Below are 21,060 nucleotides of genomic sequence, written 5' to 3'. Positions count from 1 at the left end.
GTTATATAACTTATACAGATTCATGGTAGCTGGCCTGTGGGGTCATACATTATGAAGTTGCAGCATGCCGGCTGTGCCGTCAGTATGGAGGACAACTGACAATGGGCAGAACTTATCGGATCTGAGGCACATAGAGCAAAGTACCAATGTTCTGTACTTTGCACACTTGTGACACGGGTCCTGCATTGCTGGACGCACTATGGCTGCTGACGTCAGTAGATTGACAGTTTGCAGCCAATTGAGGGCAGGGCAGGGAAGGGCATGTTGCCTCCATTTTGGGTGAGTGGACCGGATCTCCATTGGAAGATGGAGATTTCCTGTCCTCTTAGTCGGAGCTGCAGCTGTTGGCTTGCGTGCCTCAATGTGTCACAGAGTCGGCCAATGGTGTAAGAGGTGATCAGATGTGGCACTGGATCTCAGATGCATGCAGGAGCTATCGATATAACAGACGCCTCCTGCCGCATTACCATGCATGTAAGCTGCAGCGATGCACAATCCGTCCACATCTGCAGAGGGGATATGTGACATGCGACAACTGCATGTGATGTACGTTATATGCCTAGCTACACCGCGCACATTCAGGACTGACGCAATGGTGAACGTACGCCTATCTGTGCAGCGCTATTTGTGTGAATCAGCCCTGCACATGCCCCGATAGCGAGCGCACACGCGGCTATACAGGCCCACAAGCATTTTGCTTGTATCAGACTTTAAGTCCAGAGAGGCAGGACGGGCGCGGGGAGGGCGCTCTCACATAGGGAAAGTTCTGTAAGGCCCGGTCATGCAGATGCATCATTTCCAGGCCTGCAGGTCAGAGCGTATACCTGTCACACCAGAGGTAAGTACACACTGATGGCGGTGACTGGTAGCAAGCCAGGTACAGATGTTGCTGGTGCAGTGGTGTACCTGTATGGAAGTGCGCACAGTTCTGGCTATGTGTGGAAATACGCTATTTCTCCTTACACTTTCTTTGTACACCCACTGTGCTGCTAACTCTTCATTGTCCATCTTTATATCTGTATGTATCAGCTTACGCAGAGCTAGGCACATCTGGGGAATATCTCTATGTATCACTGGCCATTTGTCTCTTACCTTGCACGTTATCTCATCTGCGTCTGCGTCTGTCTCAGCCAACACAACGGCACACTCCTGAACCTTCTGCAAACCCCCCCCCCCAAAAAAAAATCATAATTAGTAACAGTGGCCCGTCGCTCCAACTGCGCATTCCCGGGACAAATGACAGCGTATAGATACACATCATAACGCTGTAATCAGACAGCTGTCCTCACATTGATCATACTCAACTCTGTAGCTTTACACATGCCATGTTCATGACATGGCCACATGCCCCGTGGCACGCTTAGTGCTTCTGCCCCAGCCACTTTCCCTGGCCCCAAATGCACTTTGTATTGGTTGGGAGTACCGGTTTCAGCTGTGTGTGGCTCCTGCTCGCCCTGGGAAGATTCCTGCGGGGAAATACCTCACAACTTTCCTTGAGTACAGACAAGTGTGCCAACCAGCGCCACAGCGGGGCATTAATGTCATGACATCACGGAAGAGGGGGCTGGGAGCAAGAATCTGAGCACTGGGAGCAGTGCCACCACCAGGGGGGGACTGCTGGGATTGGAGCCCTGGGCCCAGAGAGAGATGGGGACTGGCTCCTGGTTTCTGTCGCGATACAGAGAGCTGCATCAGGCTGTACAACAATGATAGGCCAATGCGCAGGGAGGACTTCTTATAAACAAGCCTTTCCTGCACATCGGCCCCCTGTTACTCATTCCTGCAGGTTTGCAGCACTCCACCTATATGTGATGTCACAACGCGTAACATTACATAGGGGAGGAGTGCTGGGGCATGGCCGAAAACCGCGCCCTAGAGCTCCAAGTCTGCAAAGATTGCGTTGCAGAGGTGACGACGGAAAGTCCAGCCAAGGAAGGAGGTCATTAATAACTCCATGTAGGGATAAGGAGTGGGGATAGTGCAGCATTAGTTTATATTTATTTTATAATGTTTTATTATTGAATTCATGAGGAATTTGACATGTTCACATATATCAACAACTCAGAATATATACATTTTATTTACCTTCTTCTGAATACTTACCCCCTGTTTTTGATGATCACATTTTAGTAAATCTCTTTTTGCATTTCTGGGGCAGACCGTCTCTTTTATTCTACATTTCAGTTTCCGGGGATTCCCCTCCTCCTGCAGAGAAAATAATGGGAAGAGATAAGAATGTCAGCTCTTATAGATGCAGAGATAAAGATACTGCTTCCTCTTATGACGCTGAGTAGATATCAGTGCCTTGCGTTTGGTTCAGATTGGGGGACAGTTTGTGATACGGAGATAATCATTGCTGCCATTTTTTTCCGAAATATAGAAAGTCTAAAAAAGGCCTTAAATATTGAATTAGCCGCCGTCTTCTATTTTAATTTGACTTAAAAAAAATAAAAAATAATGTGAGTTCTGCTATCTACTTCCAGTCCTCAGATTCTGTTAGAACTATGGCGGTAATTCAGACCTGATTGCTCGGCTGCGTTTTCTCACAGCCTGCAATCAGGTCTGAACTGCGCATGCACCGCAATGCACAGGTGCGACGGGCCGCAGCAAAGGGGATCAGCGACGGGATGGTGCGAAAAATTCCGAACGCACCGGTGATCGCAAGGTGATTAACAGGAAGAGGCCGTTTGTGGGTGGCAACTGACCGTTTCAAGGGAGTGTCCAGAAAAACGCATGAGGGACCCGGCGTTTTGAGGGAGGGTTTCTGACGTCAGCTCCGGCCCCGATCATCGCAGCGGCTGAGTAAGTCCTGGGCTGAGCAGAGACTGCAAAAACTTATGTTTGTGCAGCTCTGCAGCAAAAGTGATCGGACACCTGCACACACACCATACCCTCCCCCTGTAGGCAGCGACTATATAGTCGCAGTGATTGCAAAAAACGCACTCTAGCAATCAGGTATGAATTAACCCCTAAGTCTTGCATATATCCAAGTCTTGTGTTCTATCCATCTCACACCATCTCTACAGTCAAGCCCCGCCGGTCCTAACCAGTTCCTATGTAAAGCTTTGCTGGCCTTGCCTGATGCAGTCGTCCCAGGTCCTACAGTTCTCCAGCATCCACAGATATATAGTTATTCCTCTAGCATTTCCTAAAGTTCCCACAGAACTATCAGAGATCCAATCCATGACCCTCATTCTGACCTGATCGCACGCAGCAACTTTTTGCTGCCCGTGCGATCAGGTAGACGCCGCCTATGGGGGAGTGGATTTTGGCATAGCAAGGCTGCGATCGCTTGTGCAGCCGTGCTATGCCAAAAAGTTTTGTGCAGGAAAGGAGTAGGTCTGGACTTACCTACCTGGTGCGATCACTTCAGTGTGTCATGTCCCAGATTTTACATCAGTCACCCGCCCTGCAAAGACCTGCGTTTTACTCACCACTCCCAGAAAACGGTCAGTTGCCTCTCAGATCCGCCTCCCTGCTGTCAATCTTCTTGCGGTCGCCGCTGCGGCCGCTTCCTTCGTTGTTCTTGTCGCTGCAGGCAACGACGCACCTGCGCACTGCCGCTGTCGCACCTTCGCAGTTTGGACCCGTTCGCACGGCTGCGAAAATCAGCAGCGCGTGAACGGGTCAGAATGACCCCCCCATATGCAGGAACTTCATTAAACCATTTAGCTTCTTGCACACAGCTCCTCTCCTACTCCAACCTTAGACTCTAGTCCAGAAACACAAACTAGCCCTGACTTGACAAGTGTGACCACGTACAGTGCATCAGGAAAGTATTCACAGCGCTTCACTTTTTCCACATTTTGTGAGAGTGCTGAATCTGCACTTACCCACAGGCTGTGATGGCATACCATATCTGTATTGCGCAAGGAACACGTCCATTAAGACGTCAGCCTTAATGATCGGAATTTCATTGCTTTTTGGAGTTTGAGTGGAAGTGTTACAACAGGTTTCTGAAATGTCAGATCATGTCTAAGAAGCCTTAATGGGACATGTGAAACTGTAAGGTTTTTTTTCTATGGAATTTCAAAGCTTTTTTGCAATTTATTTTTTTAATTCAGAAATGTAATATTTCACCGTAAGAATGAACATTAGATTTTTTTAAATGTTTAATGAAAATGTTGGTATAACATCACTGTTCTGTGCAAAATGCAAAATAATTTTATTTACCAAACAGAATTGTTTATACTTTTAACTTTGCTCAAAACACTTTGCTGCCTTTGCAGCTGATGCAGGGAGGGAGGTAGGCGGCAACAGCCTGTGACTGAGGCTGGAGGCGTGTCTGAAATGCATTGTGTGTGTGTGTGAGGTGCTGCGTGTGTAGATGTGTGTGAGGTGTCGCCTGTGTACGTGTGAGTGAGGTGCCCAGTGTGTATGCATATGTATGTATTTGTATGTGTGTGTGAGCTGCCGTGCGTGTATGTGTGTGTGCGTCAGGTGCCGCGCACGTGTACATGTGTGTGTGTCAGATGCCGCGCGCGTGTGTGTCAGGTGGCGTGCACATGAGTGTGTTTGTCAGGGTCAGGTGCCATGCATGTGAGGTGCCACGCGTGCACATATGTATGTGTGTGTGGTGCCTCCACGCATGTACGTGTGTGAGGTGCCGCGTGTGTATATGTCAGGTGCCGTGCATGTATATGTGTGTGTTAAATGCTATGTGTGTATATGTGCGTGTGTGTGAGGTGCCACTCGTGTACGTATATGTGTAAGGTGCTGTGCGTATGTATATGTGAGGTTCCGCACATGTATGTGTGTGTGTGTGTGTGTGTGTGTCAGGTGCTGCACGTGTACGTGTGTGTTATGTGCTGTGCGTGTATGTACGTGTGTGAGGTACTATGCGTGTACATACGTGTGTGTGGTGCCACCACACGTGTACATGTGTGAGGTACCACACACATGTATATTGTGTGTTTCAGGTACTACGTGTGTATATAAGTATGTCTGATGCTGTATGTGTATATGTTTGTGTTGCTGCGCGTGTATGTGTGTCTGTGAGGTGCCACACGTGTACGTGTGTATGGGAGGTGACGCACATGTACGTGTATATATGTGAGGTGGCACGTATGTACGTGTGTGTCAGGTGCCGAGCGTGTACGCATGTGTGTGAGGTAATGCTCATGTGCATACGTGTATTGGTGTGGTGCCACCGCTCATGTACATGTGTGAGGTGCAGTGCACGTGCGCGTGTGTGTCAGGTTCCGCAGGTGTACAGTATATGTGTGTGTTAAATGCTACGTGCGTGTATATGTGTGTGTGTCAGGAGCTCCCTGTGTATGATATGACTGACCCCCCAGTACACACATATGACTAATCTCCCAGTACACACATATAACTGACCCCCCAGTACACACATATGACAACCTCCAGTACACACATATGACTGCCCCCCCCTATTACATATATAAGACAGGCTCCCACTCCCCCAGTACACAGATGACAACCTCCCCAGTACACAAACCCCTACCCCCCAGTACAAACATATGACTGACACCCACAAGTACTTACATATAACTGACCCCCCCCATACACACATATGACTGACCCTACGTGTACACACATATGACTGACCCCACGTGTACACACATATGACTGACCCCACGTGTACACACATATGACTGACCCCACGTGTACACACATATGACTGACCCCACGTGTACACACATATGACTGACCCCACATGTACACTGTACACACATATGACTGACCCCACGTGTACACACATATGACTGACCCTACGTGTACACACATATGACTGACCCCACGTGTACACACATATGACTGAGCCCTCCAATACACATATATAATGACCCTCCCCCAGTACACATATAAGACAGGCTCCCACTCCCCCAGTACACATATATGACAACCTCCCCAGTACACAACCTCTACCCTTGCAGTACACACATATGACAACCTCCCCAGTACACAACCCCTACCCCCGCAGTACACACATATGACAACCTCCCCAGTACACAACCCCTACCCCCGCAGTACACACATATGACAACCTCCCCAGTACACAACCCCTACCCCCGCAGTACACACATATGACAACCTCCCCAGTACACAACCCCTACCCCCGTAGTACACACATATGACAACCTCCCCAGTACACAACCCCTACCCCCGCAGTACACACATATGACAACCTCCCCAGTACACAACCCCTACCCCCGCAGTACACACATATGACAACCTCCCCAGTACACAACCCCTACCTCCGCAGTACACACATATGACAACCCCACCCATCATGGAACCTGGCCTTCTTCCTGCTGAGAGGGCAGGGAGCCCGGACACGCACAGTCACAGTGGAATGAAGGATGCGGCCACAGCACATGCAGTCATACCCCTTTTACACTCGCACTCCCGGGATGCTTCCCGGGATGCGTCCCGGGATGCATTCCCGGGACTGACCCCTTTCACACTGCACTAAGACCTGGGATCGACCCGGGACAGCCCCATTTACACTGATCCCGGGATATCCCTGCAAATGCATAAGTATGTCATTAGAAATGGCCTTGGGCTCTGAAAAGATGACATCAGCTTTTCTGTGCCCAAGAAAGCTCCATCCGAGTCCTTTTAACAGTCCCGGGATAGTGAATCCCGGGACGGACCCTTTCACACTACCCAGCTTCCCGGGACGGTCCCGGGACCAACCCTGGTCGAGACCTGGGTTGAAATCCCGGGATGCTCGACCCGGGAAATTGTCCCTGTACCCTTTCACACTGACACAAATCCCGGGATGATGCGCGTTCACGTGCAAAATCCCGGGATTTTCATGCGAGTGTAAAAGGGGTATGTGAGGAGCAGGCAGAGGAGAGACCAGCCGCTGTGAAACATAAGGTGCCTCGGCTGCCGAGACTTGTCTGCTGTATTGTATGGCGGCACAGCTGTCAGCTGACTAGCTGCACTGCCGGTGATTTCCTTTCTACATGTGCAGAAGCTCTGAACGCTGCCAAAATCGCTGGCAGCTACACTTACAGTATGTACTGACTCCCAGAAGAGTCCAGGCCAGCCATGTGCAGCACAGCCCGGCCAACCGGGAACTGGTCCGACATCCCGGCGGACCAATCCGCCCCTGTAATGTGTGTTTCAGGTGCTGCCTGTGTATATGTAAGTCAAGTGCTGCCTGTGTATATGTAAGTCAGGTGCTGCCTGTGTATATGTAAGTGAGGTGCTGCCTGTGTATATGTAAGTGAGGTGCTGCCTGTGTATATGTAAGTCAGGTGCTGCCTGTGTATATGTAAGTCAGGTGCTGCCTGTGTATGTGTGTGTCAGGTGCTGCCTGTTTATATGTGATTCAGGTGCTGCTTGCGTATATGTGTTAGGTGCTGCCTGCGAATGTGTGTGTCAGGTGCTGCCTGTGTATATGTAAGTCAGGTGCTGCTTGCGTATATGTGTTAGGTGCTGCCTGTGTATATGTGTGTCAGTTGCAGCCTGTGCATGTGTGTGTCAGGTGCTGCCTGTGTATATGTGTGTCACTGGTGTTGCATGTGTATATGTGTGTCACTGATGCTGCATGTGTATATGTGTGTCACTGATGCTGCATGTGTTATGTGTGTGTCACTGATGCTGCATGTGTATATGTGTGTGGCAGGTGCTGCCTGTGTATATGTGTGTGGCAGGTGCTGCCTGAGTATATGTGTGTCAGGTGCTGCCTGTGTATATGTGTGTCACTGGTGCTGCCTGTGTATATGTGTGTCAGGTGCTGCCTGTGTATGTGTGTGTCACTGGTGCTGCATGTGTATAAGTGTGTCAGGTGCTGCCTGTGTATATGTGTGTCACTGGTGCTGCATGTGTATAAGTGTGTCAGGTGCTGCCTGTGTATATGTAAGTCAGGTGCTGCATGTGTATATGTGTGTCAGGTGCTGCCTGTGTATGTGTGTGTCAGGTGCTGCCTGTGTATATGTGTGTCAGGTGCTGCCTGTGTATATGTGTGTGTGTCAAATGCTGCCTATGTATATGTGTGTCAGGTGCTGCGTGTTTATATTAGTGTGTCTGATGCTGTGTGTGTGTGCTTCAGCTGCCGCGCGTGTAAATGTGTGTTTGAGTGTTAGGTGTTGTGCGTGTAAATGTTTGTGTGAGTGTCAGGTGTTGCGCATGTAAATGTGTATGTGAGTGTCAGGTGCTGCCTGTGTATATGTGTGTCAGGTGCTGCCTGTGTATCTGTGTTTCAGGTGCTGCATGTTTATATTAGTGTCTGATGCTGCATGTGTGTGCTTCACCTGCCACGTGTATATGTGTGTGAGTGTCAGGTGTTGCCCGTGTATATGTGTGTGTGAGTGTCAGGTGCTGCCTGTGTATATGTGTGTCAGGTGCTGCCTGTGTATCTGTGTTTCAGGTGCTGCATGTTTATATTAGTGTCTGATGCTGCATGTGTGTGCTTCACCTGCCACGTGTATATGTGTGTGAGAGTGTCAGGTGTTGCGCGTGTATATGTGTGTGTGAGTGGCAGGTGTTGCGCATGTATATGTGTGTGTGAGAGTGTCAGGTGAGGTGCTGTGTGTGTATATGTGTGTGAGTGTCAGGTGTTGTGTGTGTATGTATGTGTGATTGTCAGGTATTGTGTGTATATGTGTGTGTGAGTGTCAGGTGCTGCATGTGTATATGTGTGTGTGTCTGGTGTTGCATGTGTATAGGTGGGTGTGTCAGGTGTTGCATGTGTATATGTGTGTGTGTCAGGTGTTGCATGTGTATATGTGTGTGTGAGTGTCAGGTGTTGCATGTGTATATGTGTGTGTGAGTGTCAGGTGCTGCGTGTGTATATGTGTGTGTGTGAGTGTCAGGTGCTGCATGTGTATATGTATGTGTGAGTGTAAGGTGTTGCGTGTGTACATGTGTGTGTGAGTGTAAGGTGTGTGTGTGTATATGTATGTGTGAGTGTCAGGTGTTGCATGTCTATATGTGTGTGTGAGTGTCAGGTGCTGCATGTGTATATGTGTGTGTGTGTGTGTGTATCAGGTGTTGCATGTGTATATGTGTGTGAGTGTCAGGTGTTGCATGTGTATATGTGTGTGTCAGGTGTTTCATATGTATATGTGTGTGTGTCAGGTGTTGCATGTGTATATGTGTGTGTCAGGTGTTTCATATGTATATGTGTGTGTGAGTGTCAGGTGTTGCATGTGTATATGTGTGTGTGCGAGTGTCAGGTGTTGCATGTGTATATGTGTGTGTGTGTGTGAGACATGTCAGGTGTTGTGTGTGTGTATATGTATGTGTGAGTGTAAGGTGTTGTGTGTGTATATGTGTGAGTTTCAGGTGCTGCGCGTATATGTGTGTGAGTGTCAGGTGCTGCGCATGCATATGTGTGTGTGAGTGTCAGGTGCTGCACTCATAGATAGAAGAGAGGTAAACATAGTGAAAAGTGTGGTTCATAGGGCCAGATGTACTAAGCCTGAAAAGTGATAAATATCACTGTGATAAAGTACCAGCCAATCGGCTCCTAACTGTCATTTTTCAAACACAGCCTGTGACATGGCAGTTAGGAGCCGATTGGCTGGTGCTTTATCACAGTGATATTTATCACTTTTCAGGCTTAGTACATCTCCCCCATAGTATATACCAGGGCTGGCCAAACCAGTCCTCGAGATCTACCAGCAGTACACATTTTCCAGACCACCTAGCTGGTGCACAGGTGTAGTCATTACTAATTAAGATGTGCTGCATTCATTCCTAACTGACAATTCTACAGATCTCCAGGAGGCCTGGAAAACATGAACTGTTGGTAGATCTCGAGGACCGGTTTGGCCAGCCCTGATATATACAGAGGTAATGGTGGATATAAGAACAGGTGTGTAGTGAGAATTCAGGCATGAGTAAGCAGTATAAGGTACAATGGGGCAGATGTATTAAGCCTGAAGAAGGCATAAAGAAGTGACAAAGTGGTGATAATGCACCAGCCAATCAGCCCATAACTGTCAATTTACATATTGGAGCTGATTGGCTGGTGCATTACCACCCTGCACTTATCACTGGTTTATCACTTCTTTATGCCTTCTCCAGGCTTAATACATCTGCCCCAATATACTGGTGAATGAGATTACACTGATAACTGGTGATATCTGGTGGCACCATCGATGCCCCAGTATCACCTGTATTTGGCTTGCATGGGTGCCTGCCTGGATTGCTTCCAGTATTCCGCCCCCTCTTCCCATGTGAGGTATTTCCTGGCAGCAATCTCACCACGGTGACCAGGTACCAGTTTCATAAGACTATACTTACTCGGAGCAGTACGGCAGCTCTGTGCACCTAGACACCAGTCTGGCATCGCCAGACCCCTGCCCTCATTTTGCTGTGTCCTGGCAATAGACTGTTCCACCCCTGGTTCCCAGAAATATATGTCCCTGATAATAGTGACCTGCGCTACAGAGGTAGCAACATTTAGCAACTGGTAAACCACTGAATACTGTATATTGCAATTTTGTTAGCACCAAGAGATTATAATAATAATAATAATAATTTTATTTATATAGCGCTCTTTCTCCAACAGGACTCAAGGATTAAACAGAAAAGGAACCCATACTGTACCTCAGGGTTAATTCCTTCCTCAGGTTTATATAAATAGTCGACATCGTTCTGTAGGTTGAAGCGTTTCACTAACTCTAATATCCGCGTTTCATCCTGGATATCCAATTCTGGAGATTGAGAGAGACCGCTGTCTAATGTGACTGCAGAGAGTAAGAGCAGAGACAGCCAGCAGCTCCTCATCTTGTGCTGTAGCAGATGACTCCTCCAGTGTCTGACTATGTTTTCCAAACGCATCCTTTATACAGTTTCCTCCTCTTTAAGATCAGGTTTTTCTGGACGGGATTTCATGTTGAAACAGATTTGCTTTAGTTACTGCCACTTTATTATTGCAAAACACAAAAAGTTTTGCAACTTTAAAAAAGTTTCTAACAGATTTAGGAGTAAATTTACTAAGCATGGATTTTAGGTTTTCCTGTGATTTTCTCTTTTTTTTTTTAAACATTAGATTTTTATTGATTACAAAATATGCAAAAGATGAGCATACAGACAGCCATTGAGCATCACCATATAAAATGCAAAAAAATACACATAATTAAATTAGCAGCCGTATATATAGATCACAAATACACAAGAAATAAAGGCCCTCATTCCGAGTTGTTCGCTCGGTAAATTTCATCGCATCGCAGCGATTTTCCGCTTAGTGCGCATGCGCAATGTCCGCACTGCGACTGCGCCAAGTAAATTTGCTATGAAGTTAGGATTTTTACTCACGGCTTTTTCTTCGCTCAGGCGATCGTAGTGTGATTGACAGGAAATGGGTGTTTCTGGGTGGAAACAGGCCGTTTTATGGGCGTGTGGGAAAAAACGCTACCGTTTCCGGAAAAAACGCAGGAGTGGCCGGAGAAACGGAGGAGTGTCTGGGCGAATGCTGGGTGTGTTTGTGACGTCAAACCAGGAACGACAAGCACTGAACTGATCGCAGATGCCGAGTAAGTCTGAAGCTACTCAGAAACTGCTTGGAGGTGTGTAATCGCAATATTGCGATTACTTCGTTCGCAATTTTAAGATGCTAAGATTCACTCCCAGTAGGCGGCGGCTTAGCGTGAGCAACTCTGCTAAAATCGCCTTGCGAGCGAACAACTCGGAATGACCTCCAAAATACAAACAAAAGAAACATAAGAGGGGGGACTAAAGGTACAAAAAAAAAAAATACAAGATACAATAGGGTACATAAGTAGACAAAAAACACTTTGCGCGCAGTGGCAAACGCAGGATTTGCATGGGAATTAAAACCTGGCAACTGTATCACATATAATATAACTGCAAATATGCCCACTAAGTTTAATGTATGCCTGCCACATATCTAGTGGCTTTTAAAGGCATACTAGTCACCTGACACAAAGGTCAGGTGACTAGTATGCCTTTAAAAGCCACTAGATATGTGGCAGGCATACATTAAACTTAGTGGGCATATTTGCAGTTATATTATATGTGATACAGTTGCCAGGTTTTAATTCTTAAGGCTTTGTGATAGTGTAGGACCTGCATGAAGGTGGGGTACCGTGGAGCGGTATGCAGGATTCCGTGCATTGGCCAATTCACTAACTAAACCCCCATCATTTATTTATTGATGTTGTGAGGACAAGTGAGCTTGCTATGGTGAGTGCTGAATACTCTATTTTGTATGTATTTGGGTAGGTGGCCATGGGCTGCATGCACCCCACCCTATGAGTGGTGAGTGCAGACACTGCACCCCGCTTCTGGGGTGGCGAGTGCTGTGGTTTTCTATATTCGTTTGTATATATATATATATATATATATATATAGTACCTTGTTGCCCCGGCACTCCAAATATCCACTAGGGGATATGTCTCGCTCCGGTGCCTTCCTCCGTGGAGAGCTTTGGTGAGGCCCCCCAGGGTATAGCGATCACAAATGAGGCGGCACTCAGAGGCTGTCACAAATTCTTGTAATAGTGCAAAAGAGGAAGAAGATTTCTCTTTTGCACTATTACAAGAATTTGTGACAGCCTCTGAGTGCCGCCTCATTTGTGATCGCTATATATATATATATATATATATATATATATATATAATGTCTATTTTTGTATAAATCCTAGTTTCGGCCCTGACAAAAGTGACGCCAGCGCGCCAGCTTCACCTGCCCCCCCGTCCATTTTAGAAGCTCCTACAGGCCACATCTTGCTGCCTTTGCGGAGTGTAGGTGAGCCGGTTGAACTGTATTGCGCTGTGGCCATCACTATCGCGCAGCGCTCCCCCACTGTTTTGCAGGGTCGGACTGGCCCACCGGGGACCTAATGAAACACCCAGTGGGCTCTGACCTGCAATAAATTAGCTCATTTTTGCCTTGATTGATGGCGGCTTTTAACTGCTGCGTAGGCCGCCATCTCTCTGCAAGATTTATTATTCCCCGTATACAATGTCCGCAGCCCTGTTCCTCCTCCGTCTCCTCTGCAATGTTGTGGCCCTTATACCCCATTACTGTCTTACCTTGTACATTATCATACCAGGCACACATCTACGCACAACGAGAGGCAGCATCCTTAACGGCAGTCCTCACTGCAGCATCCATAAAGGCAGACAGTGCTCATCCCAGCATCCGAACTCTCAGGTAAGCCACTTTCTGGTAGTCTCCTGTCATTCTCCACCCACATAGCTCCATATTTAACCAAGATCTTCTCTCCCTCCAGGCATCCATTACTTCAGGCCTCATACCAGCATCCATCAAGGCAGACAGTCCTCGTACCAGCATCCATCAAGGCACACAGTCCTCGTACCAGCATCCATCAAGGCAGACAGTCCTCGTACCAGCATCCATCAAGGCAGACTGTCCTCGTACCGGCATCCATCAAGACAGACAGTCCTCGTACCAGCATCCATCAAGGCAGACAGTCCTCGTACCAGCATCCATCAAGGCAGACAGTCCTCGTACCAGCATCCATCAAGGCAGACAGTCCTCGTACCAGCATCCATCAAGGCAGACAGTCCTCGTACCAGCATCCATCAAGGCAGACAGTCCTCGTACCAGCATCCATCAAGGCAGACAGTCCTCGTACCAGCATCCATCAAGGCAGACAGTCCTCATCCCAGCATCCGAACTCTCAGGTAAGCCACTTTCTGGTAGTCTCCTGTCATTCTCCACCCACATAGCTCCATATTTAACCAAGATCTTCTCTCCGTCCAGGCATCCATTACTTCAGGCCTCATACCAGCATCCATCAAGGCAGACAGTCCTCGTACCAGCATCCATCAAGGCAGACAGTCCTCGTACCGGCATCCATCAAGGCAGACAGTCCTCGTACCAGCATCCATCAAGGCAGACAGTCCTCGAACCGGCATCCATCAAGGCAGACAGTCCTCGTACCAGCATCCATCAAGGCAGACAGTCCTCGTACCAGCATCCATCAAGGCAGACAGTCCTCGTACCAGCATCCATCAAGGCAGACAGTCCTCGTACCAGCATCCATCAAGGCAGACAGTCCTCGTACCAGCATCCATCAAGGCAGACAGTCCTCGTACCAGCATCCATCAAGGCAGACAGTCCTCGTACCAGCATCCATTAAAGCAGACAGTCTTCATTCCAGCATCCTAACTCTAGGTAAGCCACTTTCTGGTAGTCAGGAGACTAAGGCTGGGTTCACACAACGGATTTTGACACAAAATTGGCTGTGGAATTCTGCATCAAAATCCAATTGCATTCCACTTCCCATTAATTTGAAAGGGAAATCTGTAGCATAATGCACATAGTAATCACATTGATTATTAAACCAAGCTTTCTAAAAGTCCTTTTTTTTTTACATTCCAGCATGGCTTCTGAAATGTCAAAAAATAAAAACAAACACAAAAAAAGAAAAATTATAGATGAAGGAAGAGTGTTCCAAGAAAAGTGGACAGATGAATACTTTTTTGTTGAGTCCAATAGTAAGACAATCTGCTTAATTTGCAAAGAATTAGTGCCAGTTTTCAAAGACTACAATTTGAAAAGGCATTACATGACAAGACATGCTGAGAAATTTGCTGTGTATGAAGGAATGTGTCGTAAAGACAAAATCGCTGAACTGAAAAAAAAATCTATCATCTCAACAAAATTATTTAAAAAAAGTATTGATTCAATCAGATTCTATTGTCAAAGCCAGTTATGTGGTTGCAAACCTGATAGCCAAAAAATCAAAACCGTATTGCGATGGTGAGTTTATTAAGGAATGCATGGAAACCGTGGCTGATATAATTTGCCCGGATAAAAAAGGGGACTTTTCAAAAATCAGTTTGTCTCACCAGACTGTAGCCAGGCGAATTGAAGATATAGGAAAATCCATCGAAAGAGTTGTGAAGAGTAGAGCTGCTCATTTTAAATTTTATGCTATGGCGATAGACGAAAGTACAGATTGCTACAGATACAGCTCAATTGGCAATTTTTATTAGAGGCATTGATGACAAATATAATATCATTGAAGAAATGGCTGCTTTAGTTCCACTGAAAGACACAACTAAAGCAAGAGATTTATATGAAGCTGTGAAAAATACATTACAGCGATTTTCTTTGTCATTTGCTAACATATCTGGCATAGCTACTGATGGTGCCCCTGCAATGATAGGTAACAGAGATGGACTTGTAAAATTGATAGAAGATGATGCAATTGCCTCCCAAAATTTCAGTATGATGAAATATCACTGCATAGTACACCAAGAAAATTTATGTGCAAAAGCTTTAAAGATGGCTAACGTCATGCAGATTGTCATCCAGGCTGTAAATTTCATAAGGTCCAAGGGATTGAATCATCGCCAATTCCAGGAATTCCTAAAATTTATGGATGCTGAGTATGGGGACATAATTTACTTTTCTGAAGTAAGATGGTTATGTCGAGGGAAAATGCTGGCAAGATTTTATGATCTGAGAAATGAAATCAAGTAATTTATGGAATCTAAAACAAAATGTGTGCCAGAACTTGACGATGAAAACTGGCTCACAGATTTGGCATTTTTAGTCGACTTGACCACTCATTTAAATGAGTTAAACATGCGTCTTCAAGGTGAAAACCAATTGATCAGCACAATGTTTCAAACTATAACATTGTTCGAAATGAAACTGAAACTATGGCATTCTCAAATGAAGGCAAAAAATTTGATGCATTTTAGCACATTGGCTAAACACGCCTCTGTGAACACGGAAAAATATGCAGTCTTGCTTTTCAATTTGGTACAGGAATTTGAGAACAGGTTTCAAGATTTTAGAAAAAATCAGCCATCTTTTCTGATATTTGCAACTCCATTTTCAGTGGACATTAATATATTACCTGCCAATTTGCAAATGGAATGCATAGAGCTCCAATCTGACAGTCAACTGAAAGAAAAATTTGACCATGTCTCTTTAATGGACTTCTATAAGATATATGTTCCCAGAGAAAATATCCTTTACTTCACAATCATGCCTTATTCATGCCATCGCTATTTGGAAGCACCTACATTTGTGAGCAGCTATTTTCAAGGATGAAGCACACAAAGAATAAAACTAGAACTAAAATATCTGATGAGCACCTTGAGCACTCACTGAGAATTGCAACAAGTTCCATCGAAGCAAATATGGATGCATTGGTGGCTGAGAAACAATGTCAAACATCTCACTAACTTCATTTCCAAGTAAGTTTAATATGTTAACTATGTTTTCTATGTTTTTTTTGGATGATCAGGTATCGTTACTGTTATTTTATTTTATGTGCGGGCCAAACCAAATTTTCATCTTCTAATGTGGCCCAGGGAAGGTGAAAGGTTGGACACCCCTGGTTTAAGCTATCAAATTAATGTAAATTTGCATCACTGTTATGTGTGTCTTGTTAGATACCTCCGGTGGATTGGAGCAAGTCCAGAAATCAGGGGGAGCATCAGAAGAACTTAGCACCTGTCATGGACACATATATGTAACCACTGGTCTACTTGGACATTGTATAATGAATGTAAACCAGTAGTAATAATTAAAACTATAGATGGTCTATAGTATTAGCTACAGGGGAGAGAGTCTTAAAAAGGTTTTGTTTAAAACATATGTATCCAACATAAATAACACTAAGTGGTCAAGAAAAGGTTGACCATTAGAGATGAGCGCCTGAAATTTTTCGGGTTTTGTGTTTTGGTTTTGGGTTCGGTTCCGCGGCCGTGTTTTGGGTTCGAACGCGTTTTGGCAAAACCTCACCGAATTATTTTTGTCGGATTCGGGTGTTTTTTTCCAAAAACACTAAAAAACAGCTTAAATCATAGAATTTGGGGGTCATTTTGATCCCAAAGTATTATTAACCTCAAAAACCATAATTTACACTCATTTTCAGTCTATTCTGAATACCTCACACCTCACAATATTATTTTTAGTCCTAAAATTTGCACCGAGGTCGCTGTGTGAGTAAGATAAGCGACCCTAGTGGCCGACACAAACACCGGGCCCATCTAGGAGTGGCACTGCAGTGTCACGCAGGATGTCCCTTCCAAAAAACCCTCCCCAAACAGCACATGACGCAAAGAAAAAAAGAGGCGCAATGAGGTAGCTGTGTGAGTAAGATTAGCGACCCTAGTGGCCGACACAAACACCGGGCCCATCTAGGAGTGGCACTGCAGTGTCACGCAGGATGGCCCTTCCAAAAAACCCTCCCCAAACAGCACATGACGCAAAGAAAAAAAGAGGCGCAATGAGGTAGCTGACTGTGTGAGTAAGATTAGCGACCCTAGTGGCCGACACAAACACCGGGCACATCTAGGAGTGGCACTGCAGTGTCACGCAGGATGTCCCTTCCAAAAAACCCTCCCCAAACAGCACATGACGCAAAGAAAAAAAGAGGCGCAATGAGGTAGCTGTGTGAGTAAGATTAGCGACCCTAGTGGCCGACACAAACACCGGGCACATCTAGGAGTGGCACTGCAGTGTCACGCAGGATGTCCCTTCCAAAAAACCCTCCCCAAACAGCACATGACGCAAAGAAAAAAAGAGGCGCAATGAGGTAGCTGTGTGAGTAAGATTAGCGACCCTAGTGGCCGACACAAACACCGGGCCCATCTAGGAGTGGCACTGCAGTGTCACGCAGGATGTCCCTTCCAAAAAACCCTCCCCAATCAGCACATGATGCAAATAAAAAGAAAAGAAAAAAGAGGTGCAAGATGGAATTATCCTTGGGCCCTCCCACCCACCCTTATGTTGTATAAACAAAACAGGACATGCACACTTTAACCAACCCATCATTTCAGTGACAGGGTCTGCCACACGACTGTGACTGATATGACGGGTTGGTTTGGACCCCCCCCAAAAAAGAAGCAATTAATCTCTCCTTGCACAAACTGGCTCTACAGAGGCAAGATGTCCACCTCATCTTCACCCTCCGATATATCACCGTGTACATCCCCCTCCTCACAGATTATCAATTCGTCCCCACTGGAATCCACCATCTCAGCTCCCTGTGTACTTTGTGGAGGCAATTGCTGCTGGTCAATGTCTCCGCGGAGGAATTGATTATAATTCATTTTAATGAACATCATCTTCTCCACATTTTCTGGATGTAACCTCGTACGCCGATTGCTGACAAGGTGAGCGGCGGCACTAAACACTCTTTCGGAGTACACACTTGTGGGAGGGCAACTTAGGTAGAATAAAGCCAGTTTGTGCAAGGGCCTCCAAATTGCCTCTTTTTCCTGCCAGTATAAGTACGGACTGTGTGACGTGCCTACTTGGATGCGGTCACTCATATAATCCTCCACCATTCTATCAATGTTGAGAGAATCATATGCAGTGACAGTAGACGACATGTCCGTAATCGTTGTCAGGTCCTTCAGTCCGGACCAGATGTCAGCATCAGCAGTCGCTCCAGACTGCCCTGCATCACCGCCAGCGGGTGGGCTCGGAATTCTGAGCCTTTTCCTCGCACCCCCAGTTGCGGGAGAATGTGAAGGAGGAGATGTTGACAGGTCGCGTTCCGCTTGACTTGACAATTTTGTCACCAGCAGGTCTTTCAACCCCAGCAGACCTGTGTCTGCCGGAAAGAGAGATCCAAGGTAGGCTTTAAATCTAGGATCGAGCACGGTGGCCAAAATGTAGTGCTCTGATTTCAACAGATTGACCACCCGTGAATCCTTGTTAAGCGAATTAAGGGCTGCATCCACAAGTCCCACATGCCTAGCGGAATCGCTCCGTGTTAGCTCCTTCTTCAATGCCTCCAGCTTCTTCTGCAAAAGCCTGATGAGGGGAATGACCTGACTCAGGCTGGCAGTGTCTGAACTGACTTCACGTGTGGCAAGTTCAAAGGGCATCAGAACCTTGCACAACGTTGAAATCATTCTCCACTGCACTTGAGACAGGTGCATTCCATCTCCTATATCGTGCTCAATTGTATAGGCTTGAATGGCCTTTTGCTGCTCCTCCAACCTCTGAAGCATATAGAGGGTTGAATTCCACCTCGTTACCACTTCTTGCTTCAGATGATGGCAGGGCAGGTTCAGTAGTTTTTGGTGGTGCTCCAGTCTTCTGTACGTGGTGCCTGTACGCCGAAAGTGTCCCGCAATTTTTCTGGCCACCGACAGCATCTCTTGCACGCCCCTCTCGTTTTTTAAAAAATTCTGCACCACCAAATTCAAGGTATGTGCAAAACATGGGACGTGCTGGAATTTGCCCATATTTAATGCACACACAATATTGCTGGCGTTGTCCGATGCCACAAATCCACAGGAGAGTCCAATTGGGGTAAGCCATTCCGCGATGATCTTCCTCAGTTGCCGTAAGAGGTTTTCAGCTGTGTGCGTATTCTGGAAAGCGGTGATACAAAGCGTAGCCTGCCTAGGAAAGAGTTGGCGTTTGCGAGATGCTGCTACTGGTGCCGCCGCTGCTGTTCTTGCGGCGGGAGTCCATACATCTACCCAGTGGGCTGTCACAGTCATATAGTCCTGACCCTGCCCTGCTCCACTTGTCCACATGTCCGTGGTTAAGTGGACATTGGGTACAACTGCATTTTTTAGGACACTGGTGAGTCTTTTTCTGACGTCCGTGTACATTCTCGGTATCGCCTGCCTAGAGAAGTGGAACCTAGATGGTATTTGGTAACGGGGGCACACCGCCTCAATAAATTGTCTAGTTCCCTGTGAACTAACGGCGGATACCGGACGCACGTCTAACACCAACATAGTTGTCAAGGACTCAGTTATCCGCTTTGCAGTAGGATGACTGCTGTGATATTTCATCTTCCTCGCAAAGGACTGTTGAACAGTCAATTGCTTACTGGAAGTAGTACAAGTGGGCTTACGACTTCCCCTCTGGGATGACCATCGACTCCCAGCGGCAACAACAGCAGCGCCAGCAGCAGTAGGCGTTACACGCAAGGATGCATCGGAGGAATCCCAGGCAGGAGAGGACTCGTCAGACTTGCCAGTGACATGGCCTGCAGGACTATTGGCATTCCTGGGGAAGGAGGAAATTGACACTGAGGGAGTTGGTGGGGTGGTTTGCGTGAGCTTGGTTACAAGAGGAAGGGATTTACTGGTCAGTGGACTGCTTCCGCTGTCACCCAAAGTTTTTGAACTTGTCACTGACTTATTATGAATGCGCTGCAGGTGACGTATAAGGGAGGATGTTCCGAGGTGGTTAACGTCCTTACCCCTACTTATTACAGCTTGACAAAGGGAACACACGGCTTGACACCTGTTGTCCGCATTTCTGGTGAAATACCTCCACACCGAAGAGCTGATTTTTTTGGTATTTTCACCTGGCATGTCAACGGCCATATTCCTCCCACGGACAACAGGTGTCTCCCCGGGTGCCTGACTTAAACAAACCACCTCACCATCAGAATCCTCCTGGTCAATTTCCTCCCCAGCGCCAGCAACACCCATATCCTCCTCATCCTGGTGTACTTCAACACTGACATCTTCAATCTGACTATCAGGAACTGGACTGCGGGTGCTCCTTCCAGCACTTGCAGGGGGCGTGCAAATGGTGGAAGGCGCATGCTCTTCACGTCCAGTGTTGGGAAGGTCAGGCATCGCAACCGACACAATTGGACTCTCCTTGTGGATTTGGGATTTCAAAGAACGCACAGTTCTTTGCGGTGCTTTTGCCAGCTTGAGTCTTTTCAGTTTTCTAGCGAGAGGCTGAGTGCTTCCATCCTCATGTGAAGCTGAACCACTAGCCATGAACATAGGCCAGGGCCTCAGCCGTTCCTTGCCACTCCGTGTGGTAAATGGCATATTGGCAAGTTTACGCTTCTCCTCCGACAATTTTATTTTAGGTTTTGGAGTCCTTTTTTTTCTGATATTTGGTGTTTTGGATTTGACATGCTCTGTACTATGACATTGGGCATCGGCCTTGGCAGACGACGTTGCTGGCATTTCATCGTCTCGGCCATGACTAGTGGCAGCAGCTTCAGCACGAGGTGGAAGTGGATCTTGATCTTTCCCTAATTTTGGAACCTCAACTTTTTTGTTCTCCATATTTTATAGGCAGAACTAAAAGGCACCTCAGGTAAACAATGGAGATGGATGGATTGGATACTAGTATACAATTATGGACGGACTGCCACGGTTAGGTGGTATAAAAAAACCACGG

The 21,060-nt window shown here is 46.7% G+C and overlaps 3 protein-coding genes across 4 annotated transcripts in view; 2 read left to right on the top strand and 1 right to left on the bottom strand.

Annotated features, from left to right (window-relative positions):
* Positions 1 to 21,060, bottom strand: part of LOC134928629 (protegrin-3-like) — a 59,663-nt gene that overhangs the window by 881 nt on the left and 37,722 nt on the right. Inside the window, exons 2-4 of the mRNA XM_063924557.1 lie at positions 10,534 to 10,805; positions 2,104 to 2,205; positions 1,093 to 1,158 (exon numbers count right to left, since the gene is read on the bottom strand). Of these exons, the coding sequence (XP_063780627.1) occupies positions 1,093 to 1,158; positions 2,104 to 2,205; positions 10,534 to 10,767 (402 nt within the window). The 5' untranslated portion in view covers positions 10,768 to 10,805. The remainder of the gene's footprint in view (positions 1 to 1,092; positions 1,159 to 2,103; positions 2,206 to 10,533; positions 10,806 to 21,060) is intronic.
* Positions 317 to 15,997, top strand: LOC134928627 (uncharacterized). Of its 2 annotated transcripts, none has more exons than XM_063924555.1 (4): positions 317 to 474; positions 13,004 to 13,104; positions 13,184 to 13,598; positions 13,678 to 15,997. In XM_063924555.1, exons 1-4 carry the CDS (start codon positions 421 to 423, stop codon positions 14,083 to 14,085), a joined length of 978 nt encoding a protein of 325 aa, XP_063780625.1. In that variant the 5' UTR covers positions 317 to 420; the 3' UTR covers positions 14,086 to 15,997. The 2 variants fall into 2 exon arrangements, with proteins under 2 accessions (XP_063780625.1, XP_063780623.1); XM_063924553.1 differs by having other exon boundaries at positions 317 to 838.
* Positions 16,085 to 21,060, top strand: part of LOC134928628 (cathelicidin-related antimicrobial peptide Bf-CRAMP-like) — a 103,944-nt gene continuing 98,968 nt past the window's right edge. Inside the window, exon 1 of the mRNA XM_063924556.1 lies at positions 16,085 to 16,130. Coding sequence (XP_063780626.1) covers positions 16,100 to 16,130 — 31 coding nt within the window. The 5' untranslated portion in view covers positions 16,085 to 16,099. The remainder of the gene's footprint in view (positions 16,131 to 21,060) is intronic.

The sequence above is a fragment of the Pseudophryne corroboree genome, chromosome 5 (genome assembly GCF_028390025.1).
Source record: "Pseudophryne corroboree isolate aPseCor3 chromosome 5, aPseCor3.hap2, whole genome shotgun sequence".
Classification (NCBI taxonomy): domain Eukaryota; kingdom Metazoa; phylum Chordata; class Amphibia; order Anura; family Myobatrachidae; genus Pseudophryne; species Pseudophryne corroboree.
This window is presented reverse-complemented; position numbering and strand designations above follow the sequence as displayed.

What these genes read in the sequence shown, in the direction of transcription:
- LOC134928627 (XM_063924553.1), top strand. Translation starts at nt 782, where the DNA reads ATGCAGATGCATCATTTCCAGGCCTGCAGGTCAGAGCGTATACCTGTC. An exon ending in GTATACCTGTCACACCAGAG is followed by an intron (nt 839 to 13,003) that starts GTAAGTACACAC and finishes TTATCATACCAG; the next exon opens with GCACACATCTACGCACAACG. An exon ending in CCCAGCATCCGAACTCTCAG is followed by an intron (nt 13,105 to 13,183) that starts GTAAGCCACTTT and finishes CTCTCCCTCCAG; the next exon opens with GCATCCATTACTTCAGGCCT.